The sequence below is a fragment of the Penicillium citrinum genome (assembly GCF_028827155.1).
Source record: "Penicillium citrinum strain IBT 23319 chromosome Unknown utg000001l:1.0-4955037.0:1.0-4956770.0, whole genome shotgun sequence".
Lineage (NCBI taxonomy): Eukaryota > Fungi > Ascomycota > Eurotiomycetes > Eurotiales > Aspergillaceae > Penicillium > Penicillium citrinum.
In genome coordinates, this window is record NW_026622686.1 from 855,698 (window position 1) to 869,313 (window position 13,616).

Genomic DNA, 13,616 nt, shown 5'->3' on the forward strand with positions numbered 1-13,616 from the left:
CTCCTTTCTATTGTAGATGAATGAGCTTTGGAAGAAGTGACTCTAACTAGTACTTTTGAAGCAAATGGTGTAGTGACATTATTAGGTACAATCTAATTCGGGTTCTGAAGTATCCTTGGGTATTGCCATTGTGTTTTGCAGATTGAATTGAAGATGGTCATTCAATCCTCTTCTCCCATCAACCCTCACCCTGCTCCCCCCCCCTCTCTTCCCTCTTCTCTTCCTCGTCATATCCCCTTTCTGTATACCCTGGATTTAAGATACAATTACAATCAAATTGAATTCTCATCATGTTCTACAGCCACGAAAGTAAGACCATCATCTCACCAGAAATAAGATATGAAGCTAACTAACATACCCAGTCCTCACTTCACCAGAGCATGGCGTTGCAACAGTCTGGTAATTATCCTTTCAAATCCCTCAATATGGGAATATTCTTACCATATCCAGGTTGGCCGCAACCCTTGGCCCCAAATCTACAACACGCAAGATAAACCGCAAAGCCATCCTCGACGTCAACGTCTCCGGCGCATGCAGAGTTATAATCAATCCGGAAATCCCAATGGCTCTGCGACTGCAGGGTAGCATGTTGTAAGTGATATTCTGACTACAATTACCCAAGAATCGCGCATTCTTGCTTGGAAATGAAGGTGCTGAGAAGATGATATAGGTATGGCGTGACAAGTATATACAATCAACAATGCGGATACACTCTCCTAGACGCTCAGTCGATGCGAGATAAAATGGTTTCAATGTTGAAACTCATGCCTGGTGGAGGCTTAGATCCGAATGTTGGGAAAGTCAAGTAAGTATCTCACTTGAATGGGGGATATGAGTGAAGCGAAAGAAATACTTATATTCGACTTCAACCCTTTTCAGACCAACTTCTCTGATCCTCCCATACGATCCAACTTTCCTACCCGAAACAGGGCTACCAGGTCTAAATATCGACTTCTCAGTCTTTGATCAAGGTTATACTAGCCGCGTCGAAAATTCAAGTTTTTGGAGTAAATCCAAGTCAGCGGAGTCTCAGTCGACATTTTCTCTGAGTAATAATATTCAGATTCAATTACCAGATGAAGTCGTTCCGGGAGTTGATGATGTGTTTGGGCCTGTTTCTGGGTCTCAGGTGAAGCATGGCTTATTCGGGAAGACTCCTTTGACCGGCAAAGAAGATGAAGAGGGTGTACTTCTTCAGCCTGATTTCGAATTCGATGAGGAAGGGAATATCGTTGAGTTTCATTCTAGTCGTCTTTCGCCGCGGAAGAGACGGAAGATTACCTCCATGCCTCGACTGAGTGATGGATTGCTTGATATGCCTAATCAAGAGGAAGTAAGTTCGACCCAGCGATAGATATCGAGGTATTTCCTCAATGAGAAATGTGAACACTAACGGGGAAAGATGGCCATGACCACTCATGACCAAAATCTCGTTCCAGAGCAAGTGATAATGGACCTGGATATCAATACGACGACAAACCAAGAGAAAGAGCAAGAAAACAGAACATGCGAGGGAACGTCCATTGATCCAACGGAAATACACCGCGCACCACCTCGCAAACGTCGGATCCACGAGTCCATTCTTGACGAACAAACGAGTTTACGAAACACAGACCTCTACAATTCAAATACGAATTACCTTTCCAACATGGCCCAAAAATCCAAACAAAAGGCATACAACAAACTCCCCACAATTGCAAAGAAAAACGCCGCATTCTGGGTGTACGGTAAGGGACTCGGAGGCGTGGGTATAGGACTTGGAGCAAATCGCGAACCACACCCATTGGACACTTTCTCTGGAAAGAATTTACTCGAAATTCTCGGAGGAGAATATGAGGCAGAATCACAGGAAGCAAAAGAAGACGAGAATCCACGAGGTCGCGAAAACCAAGAACGAGAGAATCTACCGGACGTTGAATTCGCTCGTCGTGCATCCAGCGTTATCGATGAACACTCTCAAATGCCCTGGAACATCAGTGCATCAATTCATTCCTCTGGCCAGGTCCAGCGGTACGGCAGTATTGGGATGAGCAGTGAACACCGTCATGATTCGGTTCAAAGACACGGGAATAGAATCACGAGTTCCAGTCCCCTCACCGGAAGAAGTTATCTCGAACTAGACCGGGAGGATATGGGACTCGGTCTTGGTGGAAGCGGACTTGATTTCGGCGATGAGCTGGATGTTACCCGATATTTAGAAGGTGAACTTGCTTCTGACCGGGAAAATATCAGTATACTCTCTAGTAGAGAGAGTGTGCGACCAGAACGTGCAAGTCGAAGACGTGACCTTTCAAGTCTTCATCAAGAGAGTTTCAATTTTTATGAATTTGTTCATGAGAATGTTTTGTCAATGCGTGGTGGTATCGATGATGGTGATAGTGGTCGTGTTCGTACCACATCGACTGCTTTCACTGATATTTTTCCGCCCTCGGAAACGAGTCGGCTTATTGCTACGCAGGCATTTATGAATATTCTTACGCTTGCGAATGAGGGGTGGTTGATTGTGTCACAGGGTGAGGGTGGTGGAGGGAAGTCTCGTACACGAGCTGAAGAGATTTATTTACGGGTTGTGGAGGATTAGGTGGTGTTGGTGGTGTTTGAGGGTTGCGTAACAATATTCTGGTGTCTGAGATGACTCTTTATTGTTTTGAGGGGGCATTTGTGGTGAGCTTCATTTATTTGCCATGATGATATTGCCAGACGGGTTATCCCTAACCAATATGGATATTTCGTTCCCTAGGTAAGGTTATATTCAGCAGGGCATATTTATACGAGAATGATTAGCTAGTATTATTAGTCTCAGGAGTGAGATCACTCTCTACTATTACTGGCTGTCAGTAGTGATCCAACTCAATTATATTTCATTAGTATTTACTACTAGTTAGTATTTACGACTACAGTTTATTATTATTTACTAGTATTCAATATATACTCTGTATGAGCACCAGTATTGTTCAATCGGTAATACTGGCAAGTATGGAGTATGGAGTATGAGTATCGCGTACTCCGTACGAACAAGTCGAACAGACAGTATTGGGTAATAATACTCATACATACTTACATATTTGACACGTAAATGTAAACCAAACCGAGATCAGATAAGATTTGATTTAACTTACTCTCATATTCTAATGTTCTTCTGATACCAATGTCTTTACCATAGAGGTACTCCGTACTCATCTTGCTATCCCCGACTCTCTTATGGCAGCCTGGCCTAAGCGAGTGTGTGGACTTGGCGCCAATAGACTCGGTCGCTATGAATACGAAATCGAGTGTGCTAGTTGACTAGCATGAAGAGGATATTGTATTAACAGATTTAATATTGTACTTGAGATTGTTTCTTATAATGATACTACTGCGAGTAATAGTCATGACTGATTCTCCTTACTAGTGTAGTGTATACAGTGGTGTGCTGTACATACTGTACTGTTGTGTATGCGTACTTGCCGCGCGCATAAGTGGTCAGTGCTTGACGCGCTGAATGACAGCGAGTGAATGCAGAATAGAGTAATAAAAAATAATAATACTGTAATTATTTTATTATTATAATATTTAAATCTACTGTTATTTTCAACTCTACTCACTAATATAATTATGCTAAGACTGTGGGACACTACCAGTGATACAGTGATACTGCTGTACTGCCGCGTGAAATACCGCGCGTAAGGCGGTATTGCTGAGTATTCTTCCGTCTGGTCATTTCCATTTCCATTTCTCCTTCTCCTCTCCCTTTCCTCCCCCCCACCCCCAAAACCCCATCGACTTTCTATCCGACTCTTTCTCCCCCCCCCCCAAACCACTGGTAACTTCTGATCTTTTTATTCTCAAGTGATTCAGAAAAACACCTTCACGATCTCTCTCTCCACTCTCGCCATGGGTCGCACGGTCGACCAGGAGGTGCACGCCGCCTTCGTTGAGTTCCGCGCCAAGGAAGATGATAAGGTGCGTGACTGTGTATTTCGTAATATTTCAGCACCAACGCGTTCGCCCTCGTTACTAACATACGAGACCCGGTTTTAGTGCCTCTCCGTGCAGTGCATTTATTGTCAACAGATTCGCGCAAAGAACACTTCTCGTCAGAAACAACACTTGCTAGAGTGTCCTGGTCTGCGTGGTCATCCCAACGCCCCCCAACCTACACAGCCCACTCAGACCCCAAATGGTCTACCCACCACCAATGGATATCCCGGCACACCAAACGGTCCGTCGGCCGCACCACCAGGCCCAACAGGCCCAACAGCCATTCCCACCCCGAATGGAACTATGATTCCAAATGGTGTGAACCCTCATGCCACTCCGATGCAGACCCCTCTGCAGAGTTTGCAGAATCGTCCGCCTATGCCCACCCCAGGTCCTCCACCAGGACCCCCCGGATCCGCGCCCCCATCCTCCACTCCGTCGCGTCCGACCCCGAAACCAAAGCCCAAGTCAAGCACTTCGAATTTGCCCGCGCCACCGCTGGACGATGTGCACGCGGCTTTTGTGGAGTTCCGCGCTAAGGAAGAAGATAAAGTAAGTTATCTCGCGGGAATCCCCGACCAGCTTTCTCCTGGTAGAGATGATGGCCAACACCCGTATTCCGGCGCATATTCATAACGCTAACATGTATTTCTAGTGCCTCTCGGTACAATGCATCTACTGCCAACAAGTGCGCGCCAAAAATACCAGTCGTCAACGCCAGCATCTTTTGGAATGTCCGACCTATCTCAGTGTCATGAAGGACTCCATTCCGGCGAACAACCTCTTGCACACTTTCCCCGAAGGCGATGTCGCCCGATCACTTCAAATCCCGGCTCCGACTCTGGAGCTTGACTTCCGAATGAGCATCAAGATGAACCCTAAAGTTGGTGTTGGTGCGAGTATCTGGGGTCATCGGGAATGGGTCTCCTATATCGGTGGACAGTGGGCCGGTAGATGGGGCAAGGGAATTGTCCTGGTAAGTCTCAGCGTCATATCACTCCTACCGTGGCCTCAGCGAATCGTTTCGTCTAATATTTTTTTTTCTATCTTAGCCCGGTGGCCAAGACACTCAAGTGGTGACTAAGGATTCTACTACCAATATCCGCGCCAACTACCTTCTTCAAACCGCCGATGAACCTGCGGCTTTTATCATCATCAAGGCCGAGGGCTGGCTGACCGGTGCTAAGGACGTCCTGGAAAAAGTCAATGACTCTCAAATGGCCGACGGTATCAACCCTGGTAGCTACAAGTACCGTCTCAACTTGGGCATGGAGACCGGCGATGAACGGTACACATTCTTGAATACCCTTATGTGGATCGGCAGTGGCTGTCGCCGTGGACAAGAAGGTTAGTTACACAGTCTCAATGTTTCCCGCTTTAATTACAAGAGCCCTCACTAACTTGTGTATAGTCATCTTCGACGCATTCCGCGTTAACTGAAATACCCGACTTCCCTCACTCACGATCTTGCCGTCCGTTCTTAAGCGATGTCTTCTTTTTATGTTTTGCGATTGGGGAAAATGGTGTTTTCTGAACCACTTTTGAGCGTGGAACTTGATCAGCTTCTCCCAGCTTCAAACTTCGATATGCTGACTTCCACATGGAATGAATTTATTGGTTCTTGGTTCTTGGGTTTCTTTTTTTTCTTTCTTTCTTTCTTCCTTTCTTTTTATCTACTTCTTAAAAGGTGTCGCTGCCTCTTGTATACTCATCGACATCCTGCTCTATCGTTTTGACTGTTTTTGATTTACTTTTTCCCCTTCTGATGTAACTCTTTCCCGAGGATTGGAATTCCCAATCCTCCTGATGATGGTTCTGTTTTATTTTACTGTTACTTTTCTCGGATCGAGATGTTTCCCGTTAGGTTCTCTGTTTAGTTTTATTACTCTGATTGAATCGAGTATACAGTTCGTCTTCGTCAATAGTTACTATATTTCGTAACTATACTAGCATGCTACTGTATACACTGTGGATCCACCTGCAGAAACCGTTCTAATTACTCGTACTCGTATATTCAGCTACGATCACCAATAGAATAGACTCTATGAGTGTACGATTTGCGTAGTATTTAATATTTATTATTTCATTCACATGTTCGCAAAGTTTGGTAGAGTACAGTATCTGCAATGTATATGTATCATGTGGACCCCCTCGGTATTAGCAAACTGGTGGTTTTCCGGTACGTCACAAAATGGTACTTTGGCACTATACTTTCATGTATAAGGTACCGCTGTACCTGGTATTAGTATGTATTTTATAATCTAGGAATAACTACCTAAAAAAAATTGTATGTCTTTTCGATGTATGAGATTTTTATAATGGACATGAACATTTAATTGGTATAGTATGAGTTACTACTAGCGCTTTATTGAGGAACGATGTTTCATGTTTCCTACATTAGTGTACAGTGTATTGGTAGTTCATTGAAATCTTCACTATATTTTCAATATCTTGTGTACCAATTGAGAAACTTTAAATGATGATAATATACCACACCCAGAAAGGGTTCACCTGAGGTGAAGCCTTGAAGAAAATGCAATACATCTAACTTAAAACGGGACACATTCATACCTATGCTAGATAGTATTGGAAATAACCTCATAAACCAAACAACCAAATCAGACAAGATCACAGAGTACGACCAGGACTAACTGCGCCCATCCTATGTTCAAGCTGATCTTCATAAACATTCCTCTCATAGCTAACCGAAATCTCCTGGGTATGCTTGATTCCACCAAATCTGTTCAGAATACTCTTCTCGCTACTAGTATCACCTCGATCCAGTAGAGTTATTGGCTCTCCGGCATAATAGTAGTATCCATCAGCATTATGAGCATTCATATTCTTCTTGCAGCTTTTCCCAGTCACTGTATAGCTTCCTGATACGGGTCTCTCGGCTTGACCGTAGCTGGATCTCATGCGAGCGAAGAGGACCCGAAGGGATGGGATAGATGTTGCTAAGATTGTTAGACCGGTTTCTGTTGATGCCCAGATAATGATACTAGAACAGTAGACTGGTTATATTAATATCGATATTACAATAGACTGAGTCGCACTTACAGGTAAAGTCTTGGACTTTGGAGACATTGACTAGCTTCGAAGTCTTAATGAATGCGGCGGCGGCGGCGCTTGTAATTTAATCAGTGACTGCAAAGCTCAAGAAGATCATAATTGGCATACAAAACACCCAAACTCATCGCAATCGCGATTCCGAATTTTTCTCCCCTCTTCATTTGAAGATTCCATAGTAAAGACCAAGGCAGAATGGCAAGAATAAGATCCATACACCCGGAATACGCACCAGCCGTAAGAGCAATAGTTTCAAAGACGATAGTAGGCCAACATTTAGCAGTACCCATGAGTTTTGGAGTCCAGAGAGCAGCTGCCGGCTTACATTGTGCTAGATAGCACACGGCACAAAGCCACATAGCGGCGTTCATGGTGAAGATGATGAACCACAGGAGGATCTTCATCCATGGTCGAGTCACGATTCTCAAGAGTGTAATGGCAAAAGAAGTCTTGCTGAGTACACATCCGATGGTTATGATGATAAATGATATGTAAATTAGTTTTAGGGCTGGTGGTACGATGTTTTGATCTTCGATTGTTTCGATGTGTTTTCCGATCACGCCCATTTGAATGGCCTTTGTGACGAGGCTCGTGTATATAAGTTGGAGAATCTTTGCTCACGTGTGAGTCAGTTGAAGATTATGACGAGGGGGGGTTAGACTCGTACCCATGCGAGACTGATAACAAAGTCATCCCAGCCGATTACTTTGCTGAGGAATGCTTTGCACCATATTCGGGCAGCTAGGACTAGTCCCGGGATGAGGACGAGGATCCAGCATATCGCCAAGATTGTCGGGCCTTGAGTTCTGTCATTCATAGTTGCAGATGAAAATATGGCCTAGAGCGTCAAGTCAAGCCCTATCTCGGAGACTGATGTACTAAGTTTAGGTAAATGCCACAGTGGAAGATAGTCAACGGCTACAATGAGATGAATGTTGTTTCGAAAAGGAATCATCAATATTCTACCTCAGATATAGCTTGATTTATTTTCGATACATTCCTACTTGGGTAAAGAACCTATTTGTAGAACCCTACCGGAAATATAATCCAAAGTGTTGCAAAATGACAAGTCCCAGAAACATCCACACACCAATAACCACTTTTTTAAATAACAAAATACCCCATATATACTCAATACCATGTTTAACGTAATATAAAGCAAGGCCAATGCTTTAATGTACCGCGATTGATAGATCAAACCAACTAATTCTAGACCCTGAAAACCTCGTGTGGGATAAGCGCGGAGCTTCGATGAGTGGGGCTATTGCTGGTTTTGGATGAGCGAGATTTATCTGAAACAGGTGTGGAATCTGTGCGGTCCAGAGATTGCGGGGCGAAATGCTGAAGAAATTAATGAAGAGGGTGTTACTGGGGGAGGCATTGTATTTCTTATTGTTTGGGGGTTGCAATTGTGAGATCGATTCTTGGAAATCTTAATACGGCCGTATTGTGAAACATAGAGTACATTGACCTGAAGCCCTGGGAATAGACTCGAATTCTGGGAAAACCTGTTATAAAAACAGAGCTAACCTTATGGGAATGATGACTAGGATGTATCCAAGGTAAAGTACCCGCTAAAATGTCATTTATTGTTGATCTCTCGAGGGATCCGTTAATATAGGGAATTTGCACTCCGGCGTTCAATGCCTGACATATTTTGCCATTCATTGTCTTCTTCCCTCAGTAGAATGAATGTGACTAGTAATATACTGTTTGAAAATCTCAATTAGAGCTTATAATCACAAGGATTGTCATACTAGCCCAGACAGAAACTTCTATATTTGTTCTCGAAGTACGGAACATCCCTGATTGTTTGTTGACGAACAGATCAATCGAACCATTGAAGATGACCTTATGATGAGCAAACTGCGTATAAAAAGTCAAACCAAATTTCCTTGAAAGCTTTGGAAAAACCCAGGAATATCAATGGATATTCGTTTGTAGAATATTCTTACGACCTTAGGCTCGTTCCTTAAACGCAGCATAAATACCCTCAACCTTTCAGTATCTACCTGAGATTCTTCATCATTCTTCTATGTATTATTTTCCAAATCAATCCTCAACCGCTCTTCTTAGCCTTCTAAAAGTTCCACTACAACTTCAAAATGTGTCGCCAAAGAATGTCTCCAACGGATGCTACCATGATCCAGGCCGCAGATGTAAGTTATGTACTGTAACAAGGAATGTGTGAGATTATAACAGCTTTACCAGGCCAAAGCTGGCAATGACATGAACCGCTTCCCGGCTCGAGCTCAAGTGGCTGCGGCCAAAAATACCAAATCAGAAAGCTCTTCCCCCGGCTTCTCCGGCAATGGAACAGCAGCTGGCCCCAATGATGGCATGAAAAAAAGTCCTGCCTCGTCCGGCCGGATCTCCGACAAGAAATGAGCCGACACTTATCCTTTCCATAATAGCTATCGCTTCGCTTCTCTACAATCTCATAATGAGCGGAACCTCTTTTGAGGAAAGATCGGGTCGGTCCTTGGAATTGCTTGCTAGGTAGTTGGGTCATGCTTTGATGTTTTCTTGTTTTGGGAGTATGGGAAATTTTGAAAAATACTTTTCTTTTTTTTTTTAAAAAAAAAAAAAACATAAAAAAAAAGACTAAAATTAATAAAAACACGAATGGGCTATTCGGCCTACTACATGGCGTCCTGAACGAAGATATCAGTAATAAAGCTCGAGAGTAATTGTGAAAAATCGTACATAATGACGTGATGATACAGTTTGGATCGAAATCAGATTCACCACCTACACACAGAGATTCCTTCTGAATCCCTCTTTTGAAACTGCGCTATGCCTATTACAGTCAATCAACCCTGAACCCCTTTCTTGGCATTATTCCAGTACGGCTGTAAATGGCAGTGTAAAAATAGTATCCATAATAGGCTTGTATGGTCCTGAGGGATTCTAGAATATTGATCCTGCAAACAAGGCAAACAGAAGAAAATTCGTCTTGTCAGTGTGGTTATCTGGCAAGAATTCGACTTCTCTATCAACCACCCAACTTCCACAGGAGTGACTGCTCACTGAGCAGTCAAGAAGATTTTGGGCGAAAATTCCGAGGGATGCGAGGTATTGGAAAATGCACGTGACTTGGAGACCCCGAAGTACGTGGGAGATTGGTGGCCATCTCAAACCTGCGGGCCTCAAAAAAGGCGAGGTGGGACTGGATCATCATGTGGTAGCTTGACTGTAGAACAAATTTGACATGTAACTGCTATACTGTGCGGTTTATACCTGGCAACAGTAGATGTCAAATTTCGAATGTCCAAGCATGCTTTTAGCTAGAGGAATTTGCTGTCTATCGCGTGCTATGAGGGATCTGGGCGTTCTGGCTTGGGTCGATCCGTTTCCCAGGAAGGTCCGATCCCCACCCGCCCCTCTCTGTGAGTTGCCAATCTTAATTTGGTCCTCTGTCTTAGCGCCGTGGGGTCATCTGATGGTGAAGCTCAAGATGTTCCCCTCCCTCAGCTGCGGACGAGACCACGGCCGTTCGAATGAAATTCATACGACGGAAATTTAGTTGGTCATGGCACCGGTCTCATTCCAGGGCAACAACCAGGGTTTACAGATCCGAGACAATCGTGGCTCGATCAACGCGGAATTCCATCTCCCGCCGGGTAAGTCAGGAATCGGGCACGACCGAAAGGCCGACTTCCTAATGACCGCCTCTCACCCCAGAGCGACCGGAAACCCCGCCTAGTCCTCTATCGACTGTCCCATTCCCGCGTGATCCAGACTTTGTCAGCCGTAACACGCTGCTCAATCGGATTCATGAGCAAAGCTCAGTGCCAGGGTCGCGGATAGCGTTAGTGGGCCTAGGTGGCGTCGGGTGAGTATTGCCCGACAAGTAAATACCTGGCTCATTACTTATAAGTCAAAAGGAAATCGCAACTTGCCATTGAATACTCGTACCAGGTTCGATCCGAATCTCCGACGACATGGGTTTTCTGGGTCTATGCGAGTAATAAAGCCCGATTCGAAGAAAGTTTCCGGGATATTGCGGACCAGGTTAAAATCCCGGGTCGTCAAGATCCTAAAATTAACATATTGAAATTGGTTGAAAACTGGCTTCGGGATGAGAAGATAGGGAAATGGGTATGTATCCTTGATAACGTTGATGACGATCAGCTTCTTTGCTCGGGTCCGGTAGCAGATAAAGGAGATCCGATGATAGGCTTAACAAACGCCCTGACAAAACCACTATCAGAATATGTTCCCAGAAACCGGAATGGATCTATCATTATTACAAGCCGAAGCAGAAAGGTTGCGCTAAAGATGGTCCATCACCAGGACCTTATTGAGGTTAAACCCATGGAAGGGTCCGAAGCACTAGAGCTTCTCCAAAGAAAGCTTGAACAACCATGTGATAGCCAAGAAAGTCAGCAGTTGGTGACCGCGTTAGAGTTCATGCCGCTAGCGATCGTACAGGCCTCCAGCTATATTCAAAATCAGGCGCCTCGCTATTCGGTGTCACAATATCTAAGAGATTTCCTAAAGAATGATCGCGAAGCGACAAAGCTTCTTAAAAAAGAGGCAGATTACTCTTACCGAGACTGGGAAGCAAAGAATTCAATTTTGGTAACGTGGCAGATGTCATTTGACTATATACGTCAAACGAGGCCATCTGCTACAGAATTACTTTCTCTCATGAGCTTTTTCGATCGACAAGGGATACCAGAGAACCTTATTTTGCATCAATCTAAGGCCAATGAAATATCAAATTCTGAATCCCCAAGTGACTTCAGTGATGAGGAAATATCTGAATCTGATTTAGATTCCGATTTTGAAGATGATATCGCAACACTAAGGAACTATTCATTCATATCTGTCAGTGAGAACGGTACTTCTTTTACAATGCATCGACTGGTACAACTGACTACGCGCGCATGGTTGAAATCTGATGGACAAATAAAGAAATGGAAGAATAAATTCATTAGTATTCTGTGCGACGAATTTCCCACCGGTGAATACGAAAACTGGGAGAGATGCAGGCCACTTTTTCCTCATGTCAAATCCGCAATGTCACAGCGGCCAGAATCATCTCAGTGTCTACAAAAATGGGCTACATTGCTTTATAGAGGTGCATGGTATGCGTCGCAAAGCGGTAATATCGCGGATACAAGAGAAATGGCTTCAAAGTCGAGAGATCAAAGAAGGATTTTATTAGGTGATGAACACGAAGAAGTAATTGATAGCACAAGCATGTTGGCAAGAGCATACTGGCTAGATGGAAGATGGGAGGAGGCCGAGCAGCTCTTTGTGCAGGTAATGGAGACTCGCAAGACAAAGCTTGGCGAGGATCATCCCGACACTCTGACAAGTATGCATAGCCTGGCTTCGACGTACCGAAAACAGGGCCGAGGAGAGGAGGCCGAGCAGCACTTTGTGCAGGTAATAAAGAGTCGCAAGACAAAGCTCGGTGACGATCATCCCGACACGTTGATGAGTATGCATAAGCTGGCATCGACATACCGAAAACATGGCCGTCGGGAAGAGGCCGAGCAGCTCTTTATGCAGGTGATAGAGACTCGCAAGAGAAAGCTCGGCGAGGATCATCCCGAAACGCTGTCGAGTATGACCAATCTAGCTTTCACCTGGAAATCTTTAGGTCACGATGCTCAAGCACTCGACTTATTACGAAAATGCTTGGCCAAGCAAAGACAAAAACTTGGTTTAAATCATCCGCGTACGCTGTCTAATTCTCGAACATTGCTGGCGTGGGAAACGGACAATCTGAATATTAGTTCGTAGATAAATTAGATACTTGCATACTGTATCCCATTTTTGAAGACTAATTTCTGCCTTGAGGTTGAAATTGCCTGAATGATAATACTATTGCCGATTGTCTTAGAGCGCATGGAGTGAGGAAAATTGACCTATCGCTCTAAAAACGTTTCTACCAAGTGTTAAGGATGGAGATGATGCAAGAGTGGGGAACCTGTCATAGCGGGATGAAGTGAAAGCGGGCTTCACGTAATATATTAAGCTGAACGCCGCACGATACGATCTTTCAATACAATTCCATACTTGAAACAAGGCTAGGCGGGATACAGATTAGCGTGTTTGGAAAGAGGGTTCGAGAAAGAATCTGTGTGTGCAAGTGGTGAAACTGCTTTCGCTCCAACCTGTAGAAGCGAATGCATTGTAGTACCTCCGGATTGAAAGATAGTGCTCATTATGACTTTGGTGGCACTCGAAACTATTTTCTAAGCTAGCATAAAGAAGTTAAAAAAATGTTCGTAGAATCTACGATTAGTACAAATTTCTGTGAGCATCAGTCTTGAACTTTTGGATGGGTTTAGACGCGAGTGCAGAATGGCCTAGCTGATACAGTATTTCCGGAAATAGGCGTCAACCCATACTAAAGATCCGTATTGAAAATATTCACAGGACAAGTGCTCATTTAAGAATTTTGATTACCTTTTGACAGTTGTGTGCAAACCCAGCTTTGTCGTTTTTCACTCTTCTCTTGAGTATAAGCCCAATCTGTATAGCTCTTGAGGCTCTGCAGTTCTGTACTTCGTTTTATTCACTAGTCCAAAATGGGTGTCAGACCTCTAGTTACCTAGGGCTTACCTAGG

The 13,616-nt window shown here is 44.1% G+C and overlaps 5 protein-coding genes across 5 annotated transcripts; 4 read left to right on the forward strand and 1 right to left on the reverse strand.

The window, feature by feature from the left end:
- Positions 1–290: 290 nt before the first annotated feature.
- On the forward strand, positions 291–2,581 carry N7469_000339 (Rad21/Rec8 N terminal domain protein; the record flags this gene model as incomplete). The annotated part of the gene is made up of 6 exons (XM_056639259.1): positions 291–309; positions 363–399; positions 451–591; positions 671–805; positions 880–1,333; positions 1,403–2,581. The coding sequence occupies 6 exons, from the start codon at positions 291–293 to the stop codon at positions 2,579–2,581; spliced, it is 1,965 nt and encodes a 654-aa protein (XP_056505016.1).
- Positions 2,582–3,873: 1,292 nt separating this feature from the next.
- N7469_000340 (DUF3237 domain-containing protein) lies at positions 3,874–5,400 on the forward strand (the record flags this gene model as incomplete). The annotated part of the gene is made up of 5 exons (XM_056639260.1): positions 3,874–3,942; positions 4,021–4,512; positions 4,616–4,936; positions 5,013–5,307; positions 5,372–5,400. The coding sequence occupies 5 exons, from the start codon at positions 3,874–3,876 to the stop codon at positions 5,398–5,400; spliced, it is 1,206 nt and encodes a 401-aa protein (XP_056505017.1).
- A 1,188-nt stretch (positions 5,401–6,588) lies between these two features.
- N7469_000341 (uncharacterized protein) lies at positions 6,589–7,867 on the reverse strand (the record flags this gene model as incomplete). The annotated part of the gene is made up of 4 exons (XM_056639261.1): positions 6,589–6,974; positions 7,021–7,088; positions 7,141–7,640; positions 7,697–7,867. Coding segments are annotated over 4 exons (1,125 nt in total), but the record flags the coding sequence as incomplete, so codon positions are not given.
- Positions 7,868–9,149: 1,282 nt separating this feature from the next.
- Positions 9,150–9,417, forward strand: N7469_000342 (uncharacterized protein; the record flags this gene model as incomplete). The annotated part of the gene is made up of 2 exons (XM_056639262.1): positions 9,150–9,188; positions 9,241–9,417. 2 exons carry the CDS (start codon positions 9,150–9,152, stop codon positions 9,415–9,417), a joined length of 216 nt encoding a protein of 71 aa, XP_056505019.1.
- A 1,144-nt stretch (positions 9,418–10,561) lies between these two features.
- N7469_000343 (uncharacterized protein) lies at positions 10,562–12,786 on the forward strand (the record flags this gene model as incomplete). Its single annotated transcript, XM_056639263.1, has 3 exons — positions 10,562–10,652; positions 10,714–10,864; positions 10,917–12,786. 3 exons carry the CDS (start codon positions 10,562–10,564, stop codon positions 12,784–12,786), a joined length of 2,112 nt encoding a protein of 703 aa, XP_056505020.1.
- Between the last annotated feature and the right edge of the window lie 830 nt (positions 12,787–13,616).